We start from the raw sequence: 25,989 nt of genomic DNA on the forward strand, positions 1-25,989 counted from the left end.
TTGTTTTTTGAAAGCAGAAAAGCTGTAATCTGTGGAAGTAAGTCATAGAAACGTTTCAAAACTCTCCCTCGACTCAGCCAACGGTCTTCTGTGTGGTACAGAATATCTTCATAGTCAACATTTAGCTCAGACAGAAATTCCTGAAATTGTCTGTGGTTTAGTGCATGAGCTCTAATGAAGTTAACACAAGATACCACCATTTTCATAACAGAGTCCCACTTCAGTGATTTACTACACAGCGCTTGTTGGTGGATGAGGCAGTGTATGGCTATTGGATGAGAATGGTTATGTTTGTCCATCTCTTGGTTAATGCGAGCAATTACTCCTTTCTTAGACCCCACCATGCTAGGAGCACCATCAGTTGTCACACTGGCTAGTTTAGCCCAGTTCAGCTCCAAACCATTCACAGTTTGGCAAACCTTTTCATAGATATCCTCTCCTGTAGTTGTTCCTTTGATGCTTTGCAGTGCAGAAAGCTCTTCTGTGACTTCGAAATAGTCATTCGTCCCACGAATAAAAATTAGAAGTTGTGCAGAATCACGAACATCATTGCTTTCGTCGAGTGCCAAGGAAAAATAGGAAAGTTTTTTTGTGGAGTTTTGCAAATGCTGATGCAAATTGTCTCCCATTTCTTCAATCCTCCGTGTAATTGTAGGTCCTGAAAGACTCACTGTACTAAATAAATCGGCCTTCTCTGGACACATCTCTTTGGCAACAGAAAGAAGGCATTCTTTAACAAATTCTCCCTCCACGAATGGTCTGCCAGTGCACGCTATTAGCTTGGCAACTTGAAAACTTGCTCGCAGTGATGAAATATTTAGCTGCTTCTGCTTCACAAAAGTATTTTGCTGAGTTAATGTATATTTCAGTTTTAATATTTTATCTTTTCTCACTTCTCCGACCAAACAATCATATTTATCTTTATGTTGAGTTTCATAGTGTCGACGTAAATTGTATTCTTTGAACACAGACAATATATTCTGGCATATCAGACACACAGCTCTTTCCTTGTACTGCATGAAAAAGTAATCATAAGTCCACTGTTGTTTGAATATCCTACACTCCGAGTCAATTTTTCTCTTTCTTGACATCATTGTTTCCTAGGGAGTCAAAATTGCTATTAGTAAAATACCAATATATATACAGCGCTACAAAAACAATATACCAGCAATAACTTTGCCCACACAGAGACATACAGACTGCACTGCCCATCAATGCAGTCTGACTGGGGGAACTCCGCTTTTACCCCAGGCTCACACTGGTGCGGGTGCCATTAAAAAGTCAATTACACCTGCAGTTTTGTTCACAGATCGCAGTGCGATCTGCGAACTCGCATAGGAATCTGATCGCATGGGGGAGAAGACCCATGCGATCCGATTCCACTGCAGGAAAAAAGAAGGCACATGTGCCTTTTTTCTTCCGAATCTAATGCAAGTTCAGCCATACAAGCATATGGCTGAACTCGCACTGCTCAGAGATCGCAACAGTATGAACCGGGTCTTGCACAACATACAACATATAACCTCATACAACTGAATAGCAATCAGAATATAAATGCACTTACTGTCATTTAAATTGGGTTTCCTACTCCTCGGCTGTCTGTCACTGACGAGGACGGGAAAACAGCAGGCAGCCCCTCCAGAGATCAGAGATCACTCTGTTATTACCCCTCTATCATTTACTCAGCGGTGCGTGTGCTGGGGATCTACATCCCCAGCACACAGGAATATCACTGGGAGTGGAGCCGAGGGGCAAGTGAGGGAGCTGAGGGAGGGAGAGCCAGTCAAGCGCAGCCAGGGGATGGCTGGCACCCTTAGGCCTGGGGGGCAAGTCCAGTCAATTTGCCCATTGAACCATTCACCAGCGCAGCCCAATGAGTGCCCACCGCCGCAGCTCAATCAGTGCCCACCGCCGCAGCTCAATCAGTGCCCACCACCGCAGCCCAATGAGTGCTCACCAGCGCAGCCCAATTAGTGCTCACCAGCGCAGCCCAATTAGTGCTCACAAGCGCAGCCCAATTAGTGATCATGGGCCGGATAAATGTCCTCGGCGGGCTGCATGTGGCCCGCCGGCCGTAGTTTGAGGACCCCTGGTCTACATCAATCAAAAGAGCTGTTTTATAAAGATTTAGAGATGGGCGGGGCAGCTAATGTTATTGTAGGAGACAGCTCCGACACCAGCAGTCGGTCTGCATCAATCAAAGAGCTGTTTATAAAGGTTTAGAGATTGGCGGGGCAGATAATGTTAATGTAGGAGAGTGCCCTGACACCAGCAGGCGGTCTACACCAATCAAAGCACTGCACCTCGCTCCACACACCCACACTGCTGACGGTGGAGGTGGACAAGAAAACAAATCAAGTCAAGACCCAAAGTGGTTGATGATATCTTTCCAATGATTGCTGAGTCTATAACCTTCCTCTCGGTTGAAATTGTCTCTGTGTCTGTATATATGGATGGCTTCATGAACGAATTCCTTCATGAAGCCATCCTGATGACTGCTTGTGTTGCGATCGAAATGTCATGACATTTTTATTCCCTTTATTTTCATTACTTTATTATATTTTTTTCTATCTATGTGGCTTCACCGAAAGAATCATGGAATATGAATTCCTCCAGTCAGGAAAGTTTTAAGTCAGTAGATACTACTGTGAGCTCCTCCGGCAGGCAAGGCTGTGTTGGTTGGGTCATGTCCAGCCACCGCATGCCTAAACAGCTTTTGTTCGGCCGGATCGAGTGGGCTAAACGGGCGCTGTACGGGCTAGAGAAGAGATGGAGTGATGTGGTACAGAAGGACGTGGAGCTGAGTGGACTTGCCGATGACTGGTACCAGCGGTGTCAAGATCGGCCTCTGTGGAGGAGGATCGTGAAGGACGCTACTTGGCAGTTGGAGGCAGTCGCCTTCCAACAACAACGGAGGGCGGAGGAGGGACGCTCACAACAACGAGCGGAGCGCCGGGTGGCTAAAGCACAGCAAGTTGGCACAGTAGGGGGCACAGGTGGAGCATCAGCCAGTCATCTCGGTCATCTCAGTCGACCCGTGGCACCTGGGTCTGCCCCGTGACCTGCCAGCGGGCTTTTGACACTTCACGTGGCCTCAGGGTGCACATTGCCTGGCACAAGCGTCGTGGTGATGTTACTGCCACTTAGTGGCGAATAGCGGTTGTTGTGTGTGTCAGTCGCTATGTGTGCGTGTATAAGTAGATGTGTGTGTTAGTTGATGTGTATTTGAGTCCATATGTGTGTGTGTAAGTTGATGTGTTTGTGTGTGTGTGGGTCGATGTCTGTGTGTGTCTTTTTCGCCCGGACAACGCCGGGTATAATAATAACCTTATGTGCCATGACGATTTGACCAAACTATCATAATAACGTTATGTGTCCTGACTTTTGGGCCACCCTGTATAATAATCCCGTGTGTATTTTCTGTTGTGCCATCCTGCATAACAATCCTGTGTGCCCTTCCTTTTGGGCCACACATTATAATAATATCTCTGTGTCCTAACTTTTGGGGCATCTTGTATAATAATCCTGTTTGTCCTGACCTGTGGGCCATCCTGTCTAAAAACCCTATGGGTCTGCACTTTTGGGCCACCCTGTATAATTATAGTAATAATAACTCTGTGTGAATTCCTGCAGTCACGAAAGTTTTAAGTCAAAATCTAATCCCAGTCCTCACCAGAGGCGTAGCTAGGGGGGGCAGGGGGGTACACGTGTCCCCGGGCGCCAAGGTAAAGGGGCGCCAAAAGGAGGCTTACAACGTTACATTAGAACTTATTGCGGCGGGCGCGGCAGCCTGAAAATACTGCACAAATCTACACCTCAACCTAAAAGTTTATATATCCTGCCACACACAGCCTACATGTCATGTAATTACATTTTGGTACGCCCGCCTATTAAGAACTTACATGGAAGATTGTCCCAAACAACAAACAGGCGCAGTCTTTCAGCCTTAGTCACTGGCCTGTTTTTTGGTGGTGGAAACTACGACATGATGATGAACTTGTTGACAGTAACGGGGAAGATGAGATAGAATAATCTTCTGATAGAGACGCTGATAATACTCATTATGATGCTGTTCCTGTTGTACTAAGGTTTCACGATGTTGGCTACTTAGAATTTGATAAAACGACAAAGCTATCGAAAATATCACAACCTCTTCACAATGAAATGATTACTCTCGGATCCTTGCCTTTTCAGCAAAGAGACAATCTATCATCAGTATCCAGAGAACGTTCAATTACATCAGCATGGTTTAAACGCCGACTAGCGAACGGAGAGGAAGTGCATCGTTCGTGGCTATTATATTCACCAATCAATAAAGCTGCTTACTGTTTCTGTCTATTATTTACATCATCGAGTTCAAACTCACAAGCTTCGTTTGAGTTAACAAACGGTTTCAACAAGTGGAGAAAGCCAGAAAAACTAAATTCTCATGAAAACAATCCTAGCCACCGCACGGAAGGAAGCCGAACGAAGGATAATTGATGGTACTGGAATTGACGCAGTGGTTCAAGCTCAGATTCATTTGGAAAAACAACGTTGGCGAGATATATTGCAAAGGATACTCACTTATATAAAGTTTCTGGTTTCACAAATTTTGCACTACGTGGCCATGAGGAAAATTTGAATGCGGATGAGGATACAAATGTTGGTCATACTGATCAAACTCGTTGCAGTATGACCCATTGTTAGCAAAACACGTACAGCACGCAGGAGAAAATCCGGGATCAGTTTCTTATTTGTCACCGGAAATCCAGAATGAATTTATCCACATACTTGCGTCGACTGTAAAGAACCAATTGTTGAGTGATATCAGGAAAAAACAAGTACTACGGTATCTTGCTTGACTCAACTCCTGATCTAGGACATCGGGAACAGCTTTCTCAGGTCATAAGATTTGTGGATGTGGATTTTCAAACTAAAAAAGTAACTATCAAATAATATCTTCTTGGTTCTTTCGGTAAAGTCACGTAGAAGGGAAGTAATAAAATAATACAAATAAAACATAATCAAATTATTCTCACGACAATTGGTTCTTTACCCTTCTATCTGGCAACAAAACTGACACCTTTTTGCAAGGAGTCATGTTTGCATAGACCGCAATACCTGCAGTCATAATACAAACAAAAGAACATAACTCTGATAATGTGCACTGTCCCTGAAGTTGATTGGTCCACACCCGAGACAGCTTTCCTTCGAGCCTAGTCTCATATGGGTTGGACCAGATGACGCCAAAAGGCGCACAACTCAAGGACAATGCACCATCAGAGTATGAGAGCTCGGGGCAAGCATCTACACTATGGGGACCTCATTTGCCAGTAAAAATATGATAATTGGTTCTTTACCCTTCTATCTGGCAACAAAACTGACACCTTTTTGCAAGGAGTCATGTTTGCATAGACCGCAATACCTGCAGTCATAATACAAACAAAAGAACATAACTCTGATAATGTGCACTGTCCCTGAAGTTGATTGGTCCACACCCGAGACAGCTTTCCTTCGAGCCTCGTCTCATATGGGTTGGACCAGATGACGCCAAAAGGCGCACAACTCAAGGACAATGCACCATCAGAGTATGAGAGCTCGGGGCAAGCATCTACACTATGGGGACCTCATTTGCCAGTAAAAATATGATAATTGGTTCTTTACCCTTCTATCTGGCAACAAAACTGACACCTTTTTGCAAGGAGTCATGTTTGCATCGACCGCAATACCTGCAGTCATGATACAAACAAAAGAACATAACTCTGATAATGTGCACTGTCCCTGAAGTTGATTGGTCCACACCCGAGACAGCTTTCCTCAGGGACAGTGCACAAAGCTGTCTCGGGTGTGGACCAATCAACTTCAGGGACAGTGCACATTATCAGAGTTATGTTCTTTTGTTTGTATTATGACTGCAGGTATTGCGGTCTATGCAAACATGACTCCTTGCAAAAAGGTGTCAGTTTTGTTGCCAGATAGAAGGGTAAAGAACCAATTATATTTTTACTGGCAAATGAGGTCCCCATAGTGTAGTTGCTTGCCCCGAGCTCTCATACTCTGATGGTGCATTGTCCTTGAGTTGTGCGCCTTTTGGCGTCATCTGGTCCAACCCATATGAGACTAGGCTCGAAGGAAAGCTGTCTCGGGTGTGGACCAATCAACTTCAGGGACAGTGCACATTATCAGAGTTATGTTCTTTTGTTTGTATTATGACTGCAGGTATTGCGGTCTATGCAAACATGACTCCTTGCAAAAAGGTGTCAGTTTTGTTGCCAGATAGAAGGGTAAAGAACCAATTATCATATTTTTACTGGCAAATGAGGTCCCCATAGTATTCTCACGACGTTTCGGCCACAACGCAAGCAGCCGTCCTCAGGTGAAAACAGGTCTGTCGAGGCGACAGCGTCTGAATGAAACAGCACACGAGCTTGGAGCATATATATAAGCTGGGCGCCTTGACAAAGGAATTTGCATATCAAGAGGAATTTAGCATTTTTATGGGAAATGCAGGAATGTGATTAGTACTACATATTAGCAAAACACGTACAGCACGAGGACGGCTGCTTGCGTTGTGGCCGAAACGTGAGAAATATTTTATTATGTTTTATTTTTATTATTTCATTACTTCCCTTCTATGTGACTTTACCAAAAGAACCAAGAAGATGAATCCTTGCAGTCTCGAAAGCTTTAAATCGAAATATCAAATAATAATTTTTAGATTATATCGAGATACATGCAAAAGATGCAGCAAGCCTAAAAAGAGTCATCGTCGAGAGACTGAAATCTGACAACATACCTCTAGCCGAATGTCGGGCACAATGTTATGACAATGCTGCTGTGATGACTGGGCATATATCCGGCCTTCAACAACGAATATGTGACAAAAATTACAGAGCATTGTTTGTCAACTGTGACAACCACAGTTTAAACTTAGCAGGAGTACACTCAGCTAAACAGGATCCACTTGTCGTCACATTTTTTGGAACAGTTGAAAGTATATATTTGTTTTTCTCTCGTTCAACAATTCGTTGGGAAGAGTTAAAAAAAGCTGTGCCCATCACAGTAAAGCGGGAGTCTGAAACACGCTGGAGTACACAATCAGAAGCTGTTAAAGCTATCTGAAGAACTGGATGAACTAGTATGGCTGCTAGACAAATTATCGGAGGACGTAACTATGACGCCTGAAACCAGAAGTGATGCAGACAAGTTACAGGCATGCGTATTAAATTTTAACTTCATAGTTTTATTACATTTCTGGCATTACATGTCATTCTTGGAAAAATTGATCTTGTTCAGAAGCGCTTACAGGATCCTATTATGAATTTCAAGGAAGCAGCAACTGATCTTGAATCTTTGGAGCATGAATTTGTCAAGCTTCGTGATGATTTGAGCCAAGTTGCTGTAGAAAACGCCAAAATAAGATGCACAGCCTGGGGGATCGATGTGGACAGAAGAATTAGGCGACGTCGGAAGATGCCAGGAGAACTGGCAAGAAATGCAGGACTTTCAGCAGAAGAACAAATTGTGCGCGTTATGAAGAGCGTTTTTTATCGGCTTCGACAGGAGATGTCAACACGGTTTTTACGACTATAAGACCTGAACACGAAATTTGGATTTCTGCTGGACGTCAAAACTCTTCTATCCGACACAGATGTCGATGCAATTCGTCGAAATTGCACAGATTTTGGAAATTTCTACGACACCGACATCAATGGCCACGAACTTTTCACAGAAATTGGAGATTGCAAAATGCTGCTCAGTAACCGGAATGAAGATCTACCAGAAACTCCTTTGGATCTTCTTGGTTTTATTGTGTTTTATGGAGACGACATATTTCCGAATTTGCGAATTTCACTGCAAATTTCATTAACAATAGCAGTTTAAATTGCAAGCTGTGAGTGGTCGTTCAGAAAATTGAAACTTATTTTGTCGTATTTGCGTGCTTCAATGGGACAAGATCGTCTCAGCGATCTTGCTCTTCTTAGCGTTGAAAGAGAAACATTGGAAAAACAGATTTTGACTACTAGATTGACCAGTTTGCGACAGTGAAATCAAGAAAAAATAATATTTTGTAGACTGTCAACCAGTCTACGACAGTGACTGAGTGAGCCATGTAATATAATTTCTATAAATTTGCTTCTTTAAATACAATGTTTCATTAAAATTTAAATTGTTATTCCTTATTCGATGTAATAGGAAAATGTGATTAAAGGGGGGGGGGCAATTTAATAGTTCGTCCCCAGGCACAAAATATCCGAGCGACGCCTCTGTCCTCACCCTGCTCACTCTCTCACTTTACCACTCCATACCATGTTACATCATCGTCGCGAGACGCTAGTGACGTCATGTAACTAGTAAAATATAATTTAGGCAAAGCCACGCGCAATCACTCCCAATAAGGGCCTGCTTCATACATGTCATTTATCCATGAAATCTGTCGCGAGTTCATTATGTCCGGTTCAGCAGTCACGCCCATTTACTCAATGTCAGAGGGCCTGATTCATTCAGCGGGAGGGGGTAAACTCGTTAGTGACGTCATGTCATCTCCACCGCGCGAATCCGCGTGACGTCACGAGATCCTGGAACGCTGCTTGCCACTCAACTGAGATCCGAGGTGAGAAGTTCACATCGTGGTGGTGGTCGTGGTTTTTGGTGGTGGTTGTTTTTGTTTAATTTGGTGCAGTCTCGCTTCTTCTATTGTTCTCGGGATATCAGTTGAGTGGAGCAGCGAGTAATGTAATCGATGTACAGATTGGAACATTACAAAGTGTGGCCTAGCCATGCTGGCCTTGCCTCCTGCCATCGCCTGATTGTATTTTCTTAAATTTTTGTTAATTTGTATTTGTCCTCACCTGGCTGATTACTTTAAAAGCATGTTCTTAAAAAAATAATGCTACTATTTTGAGCTATATATCTCTTTCAGAAGTGACCTGCCCACAATGAAGTGGCTTGTCATCGTGTGGAAATTTACAGCAGCCAAATGCTCTAAACGACCACGCAGAAAGAGAGACACGCAAACTCCAAATAAACACGCGTCAGCGTCGGGATCCAACCCACGACCTCCTGTATACCGGGCGATGTAGTGAAAATCTCGCCAGCGTGGTGCACACTCGTGTGCTTTATCACACTGAGTCTTACTTCAGTTCAGGAGCGTCCTGCCGAGTTGGTTTGGCAGTCGGGGGGAGGGGCGATGCTTATTCGCGTATTCCCGATTGAGTAACCTGGGAGGCATTTGTTCAGCATTGCAATATTTGGACGATACCAGTCCAGAAGTTTATTTCCCCATTGAAGTCCATTGAACTAAGGAGCTTATTTATTTTCAAGGGCGACTCAACCGGCAGACATGAAAGCATTTAATTATTAAGCTCACTGGCCCACTCACTCATCCGTCCACTCACTCATCCACTCTCCCACCCACTCTATAACTCGCTCACTCATCCATCCACTCTCCCACTCGCTCATTCACTCTCCCACTCGCCTTCTCACTCGCCCTCCCACTCACCCACACTCACTGGCCCACTCACTATCAGAAGTGAATTTCACGAGTAACACGCTATTTTTTAAGGGCGACTTGGCGGGCAGACATCAACGCATTCCAAAATTACAGGTTAACAAAACCAACTTAACAGCAATTCTGTTGAGAGAATATGTTTTCTCCAAAACAGGTGTTAAGATTTTGTTTTAAAGCTTTCGTGACTGCAGGGATTCATATTCTTGGTTCTTTTGGTAAGTCACGTAGAAGGGATATAATAAAATAAAAATCTTGTGCCGTGTATCAAAAGTACGAAACATACACATCCTCCAGGTCCAAAACTCAAGGGCGGGTAAAACATAATTTACCCACTAACTCAGTCACTCACTCACTGTATGACCCACTCACTCTCTACTCAATCAGTCACCTACTCACCCACTCAGTAACCCAATCACTCACCCACTCGCTCTGGTAAACGGCAAAACTAGGCGGGGTATGAAGATCAGTTTACAGAGGTGAGTTTTAAAGACAGACTTAACTATATCTAACAACTCTGATTGTCTTACTAATCAGTGGCCACTACATTTCACCAGAGTGTTGAACCCAGAATATTGTGATTGGTGACATTTGCAATGTGTGGGCAAAATCTTCTCTGGAACTGGGAGAGGAGGCAATTTGACCAGTAGCTTCTGCAGTCAGTCGGTGTATGTTCCTTTGCACTCATACTGGTAGAGCTCACTTCGTGGCGAATGGTGGCTGTTGTGTGCGGAAATGTAACCAATAGCCTGCTGCGCTACGAACCAGGCAACATGAGTTCGATTTCCACTCACTGCCACCAACACCAGTGACTATCTGAACCAGACTTGGTACTCCATTGATCGACTCAGCCTCAAATGAGTACCTTGTGCAGTGTATAAACATCGCCACTGGGGAAACAAAAGCGGTCGGGTGTGGTGCTGGCCATACACCCACTCCTGAACTTTTTGTAAAGGCTAATTAAATGGTGGTTCTTTGCGGGTAACTGTGTGTATGTGTGTGCAATGGAATATGGTCATGTGTGTTAATGCATTTTATTTGACTGCGAGTGTAAGTTAACACTTAACCTTGTTTGTTTATTTGCATTTTTAGCCTCTTTTAGTATTACTGCTTTTGTAGAGCGTGTTTTGGGAGTGTGTTAACGTGCTGGGTAGCTAACACAGGTTTGTGTATTTTAATGTTTGTGTTTGTGTATATGCATTTGTTGGTCCAGCAAAAAACAACCCCCTACCTTCTCGTGGTACCGGATGGCAACGCTGTGGTAGGCAGTGCCTTGGGGGGAAGGACAATTTAGATTGGCCTTTCCCTTCATGGTGTTTGTAACCACCACAGTGGCCAAATGGAGGCTCTGGACGGGTGCGAGACCCGGAGGGACAGGCGTCTTATGACGTCTCCTGGCCAAACCCAATTTGATGGAGCCAGGAGACTGAATCCTTACCCTCAGCGCTCCTCCAGAAAGAACATAAGACCTACATCTCTGCTTTATTGACCTGGCAAAGGCCTTTGATACCATCAGTAGGCCTGGGCTATGGGTTGTTCTTCGTGCTTTCAGAGTCCCTGACCCGCTGCTCACGATCATTAAGGACCTTCATGATGGTGAACGAGCCCGGGTAAAGCTACGTGGCCGAGAGTCGGAGCCACTCCCTCTCTACACCTTGTAGTGTGACAGAGATGTCCTCTGGCTCCCACATTATTTAACATCTATTTCGACGACCTGGTTCGTGAAGCCTTCAATAGCTGTAACGGAGGATTTTTCATCTGGTAAAGATACAATGGGAGGCTGATTGATGCCCGGGTGCGGTCAAGGGATGGCTCCCTATTGGTCAACCACGTTATGTATGCCGACAACCTGGTAATCACAGCTCACTCAGAGGAGGAGTTTGAGGCACTGCTGCTGAAACTGGAGTGTGCCACTAAGAGCTGGGGCCTTACCATCAACCCCACCAAAACGAAGCACCTGCCTGGGTATTTTGTACCATCAGGAATTCCACCCCCACAACTCCCAATCGGTGATGGGGCAGTTGTGGAGAGAGTGGAGAGTTTCCCATACCTGGGCAGTGTGCTCATGACCGGCTCCGGTTTAACAGCAGAGGTCTCATTCCGAATCAGTCGAGCGGCATTATCTTTTCATCGGTTGCCTAACGCTGTGTGGAAGTTACCTGGTCTGTCGCTCCGCACGAAGCTTCGGGTCTTCTCGACCACAGTCATTCCTTCCCTTCTCTATGCTTGTGAAACGTGGACCCCCCTAATGAAACATTTTCACCGGTTAGAAACATTTAGGCTGGCCTGCCTACGATCCATCCTGGGTTTAACCAGGCTAGATTGTGTGAGGAGCTCACAAATCCTTGAAAGAGCTGGACAAAGTCCCATTGGTAAGCTCCTCCATCAGGCAAGGCTGCGTTGGCTGGGTCATGTAGCCCGCATGCCCAGCCACCGCATGTCTAAACAGCTTTTGTTTGGCCAGATCGAGTGGGCTAAACGGGCGCTGTACGGGCTAGAGAAGAGATGGAGTAATGTGGTGCAGAAGGATGTGGAGCTGAGTGGACTTGCCGATGACTGGTACCAGCAGTGTCAAGATCGGCCTCTGTGGAGGAGGCTCGTGAAGGACGCTACTTGGCAGTTGGAGGCAGTCGCCTTCCAACAACAATGGAGGGCGGAGGAGGGACGCTCACAACAACGAGCGGAGCGCCGGGTGGCTAAAGTACAGAAAGTTGGCACAGTAGGGGGCGCAGGTGGTGCTTCAGCCAGTCATCTTGGTCAATCGACCCGTGGCGCCTGGATCTGTCCCGTGACCTCGTGCCAGCGGGCGTTCGACACTTCACGTGGCCTCAACGTGCGCATAGCCTGGCATAAGCGTTGTGGTGACGTCACCACCACTTAGTGGCGAATAGCGGTTGTTGCTGTTGTATTTGTTGCTTTTGCTATGCCTTTAATATTCCAGGAAGTCACCACACTCTGTCAGTGGTTGGCCGGTGCACCATCTTGTGACAGTGTGAACCCAGAATATTGTGATTGGTGACATCTGCACGGCTTGGGCAACCCAGAGTCTAAGAGCAGTTTTAGTGCCGGGAATAATGGACTTTCAAAGGAAGGAGCTGAGGAAGGGTGGTGATTTTACACAGGTTGAAATACGGAATATTATTACAACAACATGGACTAAACGATGATTTCTGCTGGATTGGATGAAGATCTAACGTTCGACCACACTGATTGCCAGATAATAAATATTCAGCCTGACAGACCTGCAGAGAAGAAGCTTGCAAAGCCCAGTTGTGATTTTCTGGCCAGGGCAGTTTTGCGCAAATGTCATACAGTCGACCCTTGAATATCACGGGTTTATTTTTTGCAGTTTCACCTATAACGGGCAACCTCTTTGCATACCAATTTGCACTTTCGTGGCTATACTGTTCTGGGAAGGAGCGCGGGGTGGGTGAGGAATGCGAGGAAATCGGTGGCACCTCAACCTTTGCCATGTACAGTGAGGGGAAAAAAGTATTTGATCCCCTGCTGATTTTGTATGTTTGCCCACTGACAAAGAAATGATCAGTCTATAATTTTAATGGTAGGTTTATTTGAACAGTGAGAGACAGAATAACAACAACAAAATCCAGAAAAACGCATGTCAAAAATGTTATAAATTGATTTGCATTTTAATGAGGGAAAAAAGTATTTGACCTCTCAATCAGAAAGATTTCTGGCTCCCAGGTGTCTTTTATACAGGTAACGAGCTGAGATTAGGAGCACACTCTTAAAGGGAGTGCTGCTAATCTCAGCTTGTTACCTGTATGAAAGATACCTGTTCACAGAAGCAATCAATCAATCAGATTCCAAACTCTCCACCATGGCCAAGACCAGCTCTCCAAGGATGTCAGGGACAAGATTGTAGACCTACACAGGGCTGGAATGGGCTACAAGACCATCGCCAAGCAGCTTGGTGAGAAGGTGACAACAGTTGGTGCGATTATTCACAAATGGAAGAAACACAAAAGAACTGTCAATCTCCCTCGACCTGGGGCTCCATGCAAGATCTCACCTCGTGCAGTTGCAATGACCACAATGCAAGCAGCCGTCTTCAGGTGGAGAACAGGTCTGTCAAGTAGACAGAGTCTGAATGGCACGCTCCAGGCTTGGAGCGACTAGTCATGCTGGGATGGAGGGGCGAAGAGCGTCTTGACAAAATAATTTCCATATCAATAGGAATTTAGCATATTTATGGGAAATGCAGATATGCGACCCAGCTTGTGGTCTGGGCCGCGAAAGCGAACCATGTCTAGTTCTGCCATAGCGTGGCTAGATGGGCATTCAACACCCAAGTGTAGGTTGTGTTATGTTATGTTGAGTTGGTGAAATAAATAGTGTTCCTCCCAAGACAATGTCTGTGACTCAGTTGGACTCACTACATAGTGAATATCACCATTTTGGCTTTCTCGGCACATTCCCAAAACATAACCTCCGCGATATTCAATGGTCTCCTGTATTTTCTGTTCATCTGCTACAGCACAGATTTATCTATTTTTTTTTCAGAAACTAGACCTCTGCTTTCTTTATGTAATCAAGGCCTAAATACCATGAAAAAGCTTCGGCTTTTGGTCGTCCCTTGTTTTCGATATCCCTGCCCCTTTGCTCACATTCATTAAGGATTTTCATGATTTTGGGCAGGCCCGGAAAAAGCTGCGTGACAAGGATTCGGAGCCGTTTCCTGTTCAAGTTGGCGTGTGACAGGAATTCCCTCTGGCCACATACATTACGGTAAGTCCCCGGGTAGCGGAAGACCCGACTTACGGAAATCCAACCTTATGGACATGCTCCCATAAATCATGTAAAAAAAAATCAACATGTGGTTATTTTTGCTTTAGTTAAGCGCAAGTAGTCCAGCACGGTGAGGTTGTGGATGAATACCGCGGAGCGAGGCATAAGGCAGGCAGCATCTTCCCCAAGGCGGTGGTGTGTTGCCACTCTGCACTCTCAGTCATGCTGTTACAGTGTTACCGTGCATATATTGTACCCGCTACATCGTCTCGTAACTTTCAGTGTAACGTCACTCATAATTGCAATAATGACTGGAAAAGATTAAGGTAAATGAAATTTTTTGTAGCATTACCTAATTCTTATTCTTTTGGACTATTATGTAATCTTGGTTTTCTGTGCTTAGAACTATCTTGTTTTTCCCTTGTTTCTCTTTATGGTTTTCATTGGAAGTTTATTTCAATAGTTATTTACATTATGTACTTAATTTAAATTTGGACTTAACTTTCGTGACCGCAGGAATTCATATTCTTGGTTCTTTCGGTAAAGTCACGTAGATAGAAAATTAAATAAAAATCATAGATAATCAAATTATTTAACACAATTACACTTTCGATTGCTTATGGTCTCAGCCAACAGCGATCGGAGAGTTCTAGGCCTCGTCTATTGGCCGATAAATGAATATTCGGAAGTGGCTTTTCTGTTATCAATTAATATTAATGTCTCATGGTGTTCATAAATAATTGGATAAGTATATATTTTATTAGTTTAATTATGGGTAGTGTTAGGGTAGATATTCTATTAAATGAAATAATCATATGAAGTGCAGAACGTATGTACAGAAATACGATACAGGTCGCGATAGAAAACGTACTATAGCGCGATACAGTACTGAGAGAAAATGAATAAGTAATTGGGTAGGGGCGTGTTGTATATGTCGGGTCTTGAAAAATTAATAAAGATAATAAAAAATTAAATGAAAAATTTAAAACGTGTAATTACCTGAAATTAGGCTAAGTTGTGTAGTTATGAAAATTTGTATATGCTAATTGTGGGTGTAATTATATTAAGTTATACAAGTGTATGCAATTATGCTAATGTATGCAATTATGATAATTAGGCTAGGCAGTGTTGTCTAGGGTTGTATTATCAATCGGGATAATACAATGAATTGTATGAAGCTCTGCAAGTGTGATATAAGTATGCCGATTAAGCTCGGCTTCGTTCTCTAGGGTTTTATTATCAATCGGGATAATACAATGATTCTTGCTTTAACTTTTACTGATTATGTCTTAGTGTGTTTATGTCAGGTCTCAAGATTCAGATATCACCGCAGGATACAGTTCTTATAATTAAGATTATTATGCATGAACTTAGGAAGGCACCACTCAAGACTCTTCTGTGTTAAGCAACTTTAAACTCTAAACAAAAACACTCTAATATGCGAACTTTCATGCTAGGAATGTCAACACGGTACTCCTCATTGATCCGTACATTTAACCCTCAATGATTACGTTTGTTAAACTGGGTAGCAGAACAATTGGTTAATTCCTCAGGGTAAAGCGAGCATTCACGGCGATGGGAAAAAGTCCTTAAAAATTAATGTGACAATATTTATGCAAATAGCAATAAAGAAACATGTCCCGAAAGCAAAAGTAGACCTCAATGAATTCATTGGTAAGATTATGCAATTAACGAAATGTCTTGGAACAATGGTGTGCGGCAGTGTGCCTGCTTCAGCAAATGCTTATCAATTGGCTAAGGCTTCAATAAATTTGCGGGCAAGATTCTGTGATCAAAAGAAAGAGTTTAACACAATAATAACCCTGAGTGTGTAGATTCGTACAGTTAGGCAATTAACAAAAATAATGACTAAAATACTTCTCAACGACCATATCCACGTAACTCAATGGGTGAAACACAAGGAGAACTTTTGGAGTACTCTTATTAGTCCCGCTATGTGTGCGTGGGTGGATTGTCTCCTCTTTGCATTAAGCAGACACCGAGGTTGGGCGTTTCTTGTACCAAAAATTAGTTTGTTCCCTGCTGAGTGATGAGTCGTGTGTGTGGGCGTGTCATACACATGGCGCTCTCGCTCTCTCTCGCTCGGCAGCAGCTGCAGGCTCTTTTCACTGCTGGATGAGCTGAGTCGGCATGACGCTTGTCTTGGAAGGTGCTCGATCGCGCTCGGTGGAGCTGGTTGCGCTGGTTGAGAGCTCTCTTCTACTCCGAGCTCTCTGGCGATGCACAATTGCGCTTGCAGCTCGTCCGCTGCAGCTGGTCCTCTGCGATGCTGGCTTGGTCGATGCTTGGTGCTTTCCGCCCTTTCTCCAGGATGATTGCTTGTCGTTGCTCGTCACTCTTTCTCTCTTGCTCTCTCCTTGATCGTGCAGCTGACAACTTTGCGCGGGCATTCAGTGGTGCCTCTCCCACCCTTCCTTCAGGGCTTCGCCTCGTCGTTGCTCAACTTCCGTGCTCTCCGCCCATCCTCCAAGAGGGCTCCTGCTGTGAGCTGCTCGTCGCTGGCTGGGTCACTCACTCTCAAAACTTGTAAATTGTATTCGCACACCTCTTACATAACTCTGATAGCTTAGTACAATACAACTTATCACAATCCTTGACTCAAGACATCAGGATATCAGAATAAATGTAGAATACAACTTTCAGCGATACTCTGTCGGTCCATGCCGAACTCAGCACCTAGCCCGTACAGCGCCAGATCGCCGTTAACCCCTCTCTTTTCCCTGGAGTTTATTATTGAATGGCTCTTTATGACCTCCAGATGCTTGGTGTGGCTTGTGGGAGGTAGCGGGGTTGAGGTTGTTTGTTTCATTTTTTATCGATTATTATTACAAAAAATATTGGCAGAATTACAGTGATACCTCGGTTCACGAACTTAATTCGTGAACTGACTCTGGTCGCGAACCGAATTGGTCGTGAACCGAGGCACATTTTCCCATAGGGTTCAATGTAAATCCGGTTAATCCATTCTGACCTTTTTTTTTTGTTTTTGAAGCACAAAAATATGAAACAAATTACAATACACATTAGTACTGTACAGTATAGTAATGTATAAAGATAGAACACTAACCTTGCTTGAGATGACTTCAGTAAGCACTCAAACGGGTGAACTGTACAATACAGTAAGTACAGTATTGTACAGTACAGTACAGTAGTACAGTACAGTACTGTATGTGCTAAAAAGCACACCAAAAAAGCAAAAAGTCACTGAAAGTGTCTTCACAGTACTCACAGTACTTCTTTCTGTGTCTCCTCTTCTCTCCACGATCTTCCTATAGGAAGTCACGACCATGTGACAGCCTGGAAATAGCATTAAAATGGCCGCGGCTCCTGTTCGTGAACCGAAGCGGAGTTCGTGAACCGGAGCATATTTTTATGAACTTTTCTGTTCGTGAACCGAGTTGTTCGTGAACAGAATCGTTCGTGAACCGAGGTATCACTGTATTCTTAATATAAATTTTGGAAAAAGGCCTATATATACAACAAGGCGGCACAACTATTCCTGCTATGGGATTTCGTCTTGATTTTTGGTTACGGAGCGTTCCCGGGAACCTAACCCTTCGATAACCCGGGGACTGTCTGTACATTAAGATAGCATCTTCAATACTTACATAGTTTTGAGAACCTCACAATGGCCCTACAAAAATGCATTTGGTACAGTTACAATGAGAGGCTAATCGATGGCTGGTTATATTTAAGGGATCGTTTCCTGCTGGTCAAGCATGTTATGTATGCTCATGATCTGATCATGGCTACTAAATGCGATGGAGTTTGGGACTCTTGTTCTGTACCTGGATAATTTCATCATGAGGGGGAGCCTTACATATGTTCCAAAAAAATAAAGCACCTGCCTGTGTATTCATGTCATCCAAGATTCCGCCTGCTCGCCTCTTATTGAGTAACCAGGCAGTTCTACAGGTGGTGGAGGAGCTCCCATATTTGGTTAATGTGTTCACGAACAGGTCTGGTTTAGCAGCTAAAGTCTCAATTCAAATTAGTCGAGCAGAATTCTTTAATTAGACTGTCTAACATGGTGAGGAAGCTGCCTGGACCGTTGCTCTTGCCCACAGCTATGACCTCAAAAAAAATGGGAAAAACCTATTCTTATATTTTGGTACTGGCAAAGGAGGTCCCATGACGACTTTCACACTCGTAATTTCTATGGCTATCTTCAGCCCCGATGGTTTCCACCAAGTTGATACCTGAACAGTCAACCCCGATGGTTTCCACAGTCGGCCCCAATGTCATCCACCTCTGGTCGTCAATTAGTAAGCTCCCCGACCGCGGGCCTCACTCCACTTTATATACTCGCTCGGCCCCGCCCCTATCAGACAATGCCCCCCCCCCACTTTACTATAACATGTGTGTCCTGAATTGAATAATTATTACAGTGCCTACTGGTCACCTGTTTCCAATCATCACAATGCACGCCTTTTAGAACCTTCCTTTGTACAGGCCCCGACACATGGAACGTTTCATAAACATGGAAAACATAGCACATGAACCTGAAATTACATCTGTCCATCCGAGTATTCAAGCAAATTTGAGCCTGGCTTCGGACTTCCAAGTTGCAATTGAACATTAATTTGTCCATTTTATAATATTTCTGCCCAATGCGAATAGTTTTATTTTTAACACCATTTGCTCTTTTTATCAGACTTTTCAATAGTTAACATTTCTTCAGTAGCCAGATACAACCGAAATTCTGTAGGTAGACTTACGGTTATCATTGATATTAAATATACAGTAAAACCTTGGATTGCGAGCATAATTCGTTCCGGAAACGTGTTTGTAATCCAAAGCACTCGTATATCAAACCACTCGTATATCAGTTGTGATCACGTGACGCTCGGCAGACAAAGCGTATACATAGTACTCTTATTGCAAGACCTCGCTCGTTTATAAACTTAATTTTTATTTAAAATTTTTGCTCATCTTGCAAAACACTTGCAGACCAAGTTACTCGCAATTCAAGGTTTTACTGTACTAGCGCCTCCAGGCATTATACTGACCACTTGCTTGCTATGCTAGGCCAAGAGCTGATCGTCAATTGTAGATAGTGCCTTAAAACAGCCTGTGTGTTGCATTGGAAGTGATTTTTTTTATTTCTCGTTAATGTTTGAGTGTTCTTGTCTATGTAATACTTGAATATCATGTGTGACTGTATATATATGCAATATCCCCGAACCTTTATGAACATTTTGCTTTTAGAGGCTAACTCCTCTGCCTGATGACAACCGCTTGAGTTGCGATCGAAACGTCGTGATATTTTTATTCACTTTATTTATATTGTTATATCTACGTGACTTTACCGAAAGAACCAAAGAATATGAATTCCTGCAGTCACGAAAGTTTTAAGTAAAAAAATCACATGTGACTATATATATATACATTTCTATGCTTCTATGCTGACATACAATGTGTGGATATTACTGTTTTCTGTCTACAGCTGCCAGTTCCTCTGCCACTTTGCTGTACAGAATTGGTCAGATGGAGCGAAGACAATCAGCAGGAGAGAAACCATTCAAGTGCACTGTGTGTGTGAAGGTCTTTGCACAATCATCAAATCTTAAAAGACACCAGAGAATACACACAGGAGAAACACCCTTCAAGTGCACTGTGTGTGGGAAGGCATTTGCAATGTCATCACATCTTATAATACACCAGAGAAGTCACACAGGAGAAACACCCTTCATGTGCACTGTGTGTGGGAAGGCCTTTACACAGTCATCAAATCTTAAAAGACACCAGAGAATACACACAGGAGAAACACCCTTCAAGTGCACTGTGTGTGGGAAGGCATTTGCACATTCACCAAATCTTAAAACTCACCAGAGAATACACACAGGGGAAACACCCTTCAAGTGCACTGTGTGTGGGAATGTGTTTGCACGTGCATCGCATCTTAAAACACACCAGAGAATACACACAGGAGAAAGACCCTTCAAGTGCACTGTGTGTGGGAAGGCGTTTGCATATTCATCACATCTTAAAACACATCAGAGAATACACACAGGAGAAACGCCCTTCAAGTGCACTGTGTGTGGGAAGGCGTTTGCACGTTCATCACATCTTAAAACACACCAGAGAATACACACAGGAGAAACGCCCTTCAAGTGCACTGTGTGTGGGAAGGCGTTTGCAGATTTATCACATCTTAAAACACACCAGAGAATACACACAGGAGAAATGCCCTTCAAGTGCACTGTGTGTGAGAAGGCGTTTGCACTTTCATCACATTTTTATAGACACCAGACAATACACACAGGAGAAACGCCCTTCAAGTGCACTGTGTGTGGGAAGGCGTTTGCACGTTCATCATATCTTAAAATACACCAGAGAACACACACAGGCGAAACGCCCTTCAAGTGCACTGTGTGTGGGAAGGCGTTTGCACGTTCATCATATCTTAAAATGCACCAGAGAACACACACAGGAGAGAAACCATTCAAGTGCACTGCATGTGAGAAGGAATTTTCATTGTCATCATGTCTTAAAAAACACCAGCAAACACACACAGGAGAAGAACCCTTAAAGTGCACTGTGTGTGGGAAGGCATTTGCAGAGTCATCACATCTTAAAATACACCAGAGAATACACACAGGAGAAACACCCTTCAAGTGCACTGTGTGTGGGAAGGTGTTTGCACGTTCATCACATCTTAAAATACACCTGAGAATACACACAGGAGAAAGACCCTTCAAGTGCCTTGTGTGTGGGAAGGCATTTGCACATTCACCACTTCTTAAAGTACACCAGAGAATACACACAGGAGAAACACCCTTCAAGTGCACTATGTGTGGGAAGGTGTTTTCACGTTCATCACATCTTAAAACACACCATAGAACACACACAGGAGAAAGACCCTTCAAATGCACTGTGTGTAGGAAGGCATTTGCACATTCATCACATCTTAAAAGACACCAGAGAATACACACAGGAGAAACGCCCTTCAAGTGCACTGTGTGTGGGAAGGCGTTTGCACGTTCATCAAATCTTAATATACACCAGCGAATACACACAGGAGAGAAGCCATTCAAGTGCACTGCATGTGAGAAGGAATTTTCACGGTTGTCGTATCTTAAAAAACACCAGCAAACACACACAGGAGAAGAACCCTTCAAGTGCACTGTGTATGGGAAGGGTTTTCGACAGTTAGGGGATCGAAACAAGCATCAAACCATTAATCAGGAAATTAATCTGAAATCGGCTTGTGGAAGTCAAAGTGTTGCAATGAGTTCATCCCTCATGAAACAAGAATCAGAAAAACATTTGAGATACGAAACGTGGCCAGGAGTGAAGGTGAAATGTCAAGAAGTGAAAATGAAATTTGAATTGGCGAAGGTGAAAAGTGAAGTAACGGTCAAGAGTGAAGAAGTGTTAGTAAAATGTGAGGATGAAGATTCAACTCCAAAATCCGACCTTCACGTCGATCGAGGCAGCTTTAAGCTGGAGGAGACTGTGGACTCTGAGGCAGAGCGAGGCAACTCCCAGCAATTTGTGGATGTGGAGGTGTGGGTGGATTTTTTAGGCAATACTGAGTGAAATGGAGACCAAGTAGATGTTTATCATTGAGCTTAGGATAAAAAAAGTTCCATTTCATTCATGGGCCTTTCGCATGATAAAGTTTTTTTTAGTTAGATCGCATAAATATATAAATTTGTCGTTAAAACCCACCACGAACTGTGAACCTCTTTAAACAAATATCAACCGTGCTATCACTTGGATTATCTCATTCTACGAATGCATGCAGGTGTAGGCATCCATTCAGAGAACAGAGTACAGTAAATCTGCTGTAATGTGATGCAGTATATTTTAATGCCATAGTGCAATGTTGGCAATGTGTCTCTTGATAATTTAGTGATAATTTTTAACACGTATGATCTGATTTAGAGCATATACAGCAAAAACTCTTATCCACCATCTATGGGGAATCGAGGATGCCAGTTCATCAAATTTACCGGTTATCTGAAAGGTATACTTAATGTTTTAGCAAATTATTTCAAGTATAAAAACATTTTTCAACGAAGAAATTAAGCATACATTTTAACTATGATATTCAAAATAATTAACTCTTTTACAGAGGTACTCACCAGTCATTTGTATAGCATTCTAAGTTAATTGTAGAGAAGCAATGGTGCTGTTTAGATTACAGTATACAGTAGTGCAGTACTGTCTTCCAAGAACAGTGCAACAATTAGGCAGCCCACAACACGATCACAATGCTGGCAAGATGCCAGCATTTTTCTTTATACTTGAAGGAATATTTATATTGCCGTATTACAGATGCCGGTTAATAGAGCATTCCGGATGGTAAAGTACGCGATAGAGATTTTGCTGTACGTGCCATCTTACCTATAAACATCACTTTTTGTCTGTCTGTCCGTCTGTCTGCGTACGCTCGCTTGCGAGGGATTTGGCGCTCGGGCCGTGGGGTTTAGGACGAAAAAAATTTGCCGGGAGGCACGTCCCGTGCAACGGGCAGCAACGCCGTCGCTGCGGGGTGGACGCAATTTTTAATTCCCGTTAAAAATATGCACACGCGTTAACACGCAACGCTGAGGTAAATTAATCAAAGTTTCACGTCCTCTTCACTCCCCCCCACTCCAGTGTGCGCAATTACTATTATAGGGTCGGTAGATAATAAAATTATAGCGATTAGACAGTATTCTAGCGCGGGGGGGGGGGGGGGGTAGCGGGCCCAGCACCCAGCCTCGGCCGGGTGGGCAATCTAGGCGAGGCCGGAGGCTCTGCACGGTACTAGGCCTCGACACCCCACACGTGTCAGGCGAGGACTTTGAGCTATAAACTCGATATACCCAGCGTTGCCCGAGGGAAAAAATACATTTAAAATACAACTGTGTAATTAAGTTTAAACCCGACCGTGCCAAGAATCGATTATCTGGTGAGCGTGAGTGGTGAGGGTGTGTGGTGAGGGTGAGTGGGGAGGGTGAGTGCTGAGGGTGTGGTGAGAGTGAGTGGTGAGGGTGAGTGGTGAGGGTGAGTGGTGATGGTGAGTGTTGATGTTGAGGGTGAGTGGTGAGGGTGAGTGGTGAATAGTAAGGGTGAGTGGTGAGGCTTAGTAGGTAGGGTGAGTGGTGATGGTGAGTAGTGAGGGTGAGTGGTTAGGGGTGAGTGGTGAGGGTAAGGGTGAGTGGTGAGGGGTCAGGGTTAGTGGTGAGGGTGAGTGGGGAGGGTGAGTGCTGAGGGTGTGGTGAGAGTGAGTGGTCAGTAGTGAGGGTGAGGGGTGAGTGGTAAGGGTGAGTGGTGAGGAAGAGTGGTGAGTAGTAGTGGTGAGGGTTAGCGGTGAGGGTGAGTGGTGAGGGTGAGTGGTTAGGGTTTGTGGTGATGGTGAGTGGTGAGTAGTGAGTGGTGAGGGTGAGTGGTGAGGGTGAGTGGCGGTTGTGAGTGGTGAGGGGTGAGCGTCAGTGGTGAGGGTGAGTAGTGAGCGGTGAGGGTGAGTGGTTGTTGTAAGGGTGAGTGGTGAGGGTGAGTGGCAGTTGTGATGGGTGAGTGGTGAGCGTTGAGTGGTGAGCATGAGTGGTGAGGGTGAGTGCTCAGTGGTGAGAGAGTGGTTAGTTTTGAGGGTGAATGATGAGGGTGAGTGGTGAGGGTGAGTAGTGAGGGTGAGTGGTGAGTGGTTAGGGTGAGTAGTGAGCGTGAGTGGTGAATGGTGAGGGAGAGTGGTGAGGGTGAGTGGTGAGGTTGAGTGGTGATTAGGAAGGGTGAGTGGTGAGTGGGGAGGGTGAGTAGTCATTGGGGAGGGGTCAGGGTTAGTGGTGAGGGTGAGGGTGAGTAGTGAGGGGTGGAGGGTGAGTGGTGAGGAAGAGTGGTGAGTAGTAGTGATGGTGAGGGTTAGTGGTGAGGGTGAGTGGTGAGGGTGAGTGGTTAAGGTTTGTGGTGATGGTGAGTGGTGAGGGTGAGTAGTGAGTGGTGAGGGTGAGTGGCGGTTGTGAGTGGTGAATGGTGAGGGTGAGCGGTGAGCAGTGAGGGTGAGTGGTGATTGGTGAGGATGAGTGGTGAGTAGTCAGGGTGAGGGTGAGCGGTGAGTGGTTAGGGTGAGTAGTGAGCGTGAGTGGTGAGCGTGACTGGTGAGTGGTGAGGGAGAGTGGTGAGGGTAAGTGGTGAGGGTGGAGGGTGAGTGGTGTGATTGGTGAGGATGAGTGGGGTGGGTGAGTGGCGGTTGTGAGTGGTGATTAGTGAGGGGTGAGTGGTGAGGGTGAGCATAAGTGATGAGGGTGAGCAGTGAGGGTGTGATTGGTGAGGGTGAGTGGTCAGGGTGAGTGGTGAGCGGTGAGGGCGAGTGGTTGTTGTAAGGGTGAGTGGTGAGGGTGAGTGGTGAGGGTGAGTGGCAGTTGTGATGGGTGAGTGGTGAGCAGTGAGTGGTGAGGGTGAGTGCTGAGTGGGGAGAGTGGTTACTTTTGAGGGTGAATGATGAGGGTGAGTAGTGAGGGTGAGTGGTGAGTGGTTAGGGTGAGTGGTGATTGGTGAGGATGAGTGGTGAGTAGTGAGGGTGAGTGGGGAGGGTGAGTGGCGGTTGTGAGTGGTGATTAGTGAGGGGTGAGTGGTGAGGTTGAGTGGTGAGGGTGAGCAGTGAGGGTGATTGGTGAGGATGAGTGGTGAGTAGTGAGGGACAGTAGTGAGTGGTGATTGGTGAGGGTGTGATTGGTGAGGATCAGTGGTGAGTAGTGAGTCTTGAGGGTGAGTGTTGAGGGTGAGTGGTGAGGGTGAGTGGCGGTTGTGAGTGGTGATTAGAGAGGGGTGAGTGGTGATCGTGAGTGGTGAGGGTAAGCAGTGAGGTTAAGGGTGTGATTGGTGAGGATGAGTGGTGAGTGGTCAGGGTGAGTGGTGAGCGGTGAAGGTGAGTGGTTGTTATAAGGATGAGTGGTGAGGGTGAGTGGCAGTTGTGAGCGGTGAGTGGTGAGCGTGAGTGGTGAGGGTGAGTGGCAGTTGTGAGTTATGATGGGTGAGTGGTGAGCGGTGAGGGGTGAGTGGTGAGCATGAGTGGTGAGGGTGAGTGGTGAGAGAGTGGTTAGTTTTGAGGGTGAGTGGTGAGGTGGAGTGGTGAGGGTTAGTGGAGAGTGGTGATTGGTCAAGATGAATGGTGAGTAGTGAGGGTGAGGTTGAGTGGTGAGGGTGAGTGGTGGTTGTGACGGTGAGTGGTGAGGATGAGTGGTGAGTGGAGATGGTGAGGGTGAGTGGTGAGTAGTAAGGGTGAGTGGGGTGGGTGAGTGGTGATTAGTTAGGGGTGAGTGGTGAGGGTGAGCATAAGTGATGAGGGTGAGCAGTGAGGGTGTGATTGGTGAGGATGAGTGGTGAGTGGTCAGGGTGAGTAGTGAGCGGTGAGGGTGAGTGGCAGTTGTGAGTTGTGATGGGTGAGTGGTGAGGGGTGAGCATGAGTGGTGAGTGCTGAGTGATGAGGGTGGTTAGTTTTGAGGGTGAATGATGGAGGGTGAGTGGTGAGTAGTGAGGGTGAGTGGTTATGGTGAGTAGTGAGCGTGACTGGTGAGCGTGACTGGTGAATGGTGAGGGAGAGTGGTGAGGGTGAGTGGTGAGGGTGAGTAGTGAGTGGTGAGGGTGAGTGGTGAGGGCGAGCGTGAGTGGTGAGGGTGAGCAGTGAGTGGTGATTGGTGAGGATGAGTGGTGAGTGGTCAGGGTGATGGTGAGCGGTGAGGGGAGTGTTGAGGGTGAGTGGTGAGTGGTTAGGGTGAGTAGTGAGCGTGAGTGGTGAG

At 45.1% G+C, this 25,989-nt stretch overlaps 1 protein-coding gene across 1 annotated transcript in view; it reads left to right on the forward strand.

The window, feature by feature from the left end:
• Positions 1-25,989, forward strand: part of LOC133358980 (zinc finger protein 729-like) — a 58,197-nt gene that overhangs the window by 13,916 nt on the left and 18,292 nt on the right. The window contains exons 5-7 of the mRNA XM_061577360.1: positions 14,213-14,239; positions 16,681-16,786; positions 19,707-21,798. Of these exons, the coding sequence (XP_061433344.1) occupies positions 14,213-14,239; positions 16,681-16,786; positions 19,707-21,798 (2,225 nt within the window). The remainder of the gene's footprint in view (positions 1-14,212; positions 14,240-16,680; positions 16,787-19,706; positions 21,799-25,989) is intronic.

This window comes from Lethenteron reissneri, chromosome 64, assembly GCF_015708825.2.
Source record: "Lethenteron reissneri isolate LAM-NWPU_2019-01 chromosome 64, ASM1570882v1, whole genome shotgun sequence".
NCBI lineage: Eukaryota > Metazoa > Chordata > Hyperoartia > Petromyzontiformes > Petromyzontidae > Lethenteron > Lethenteron reissneri.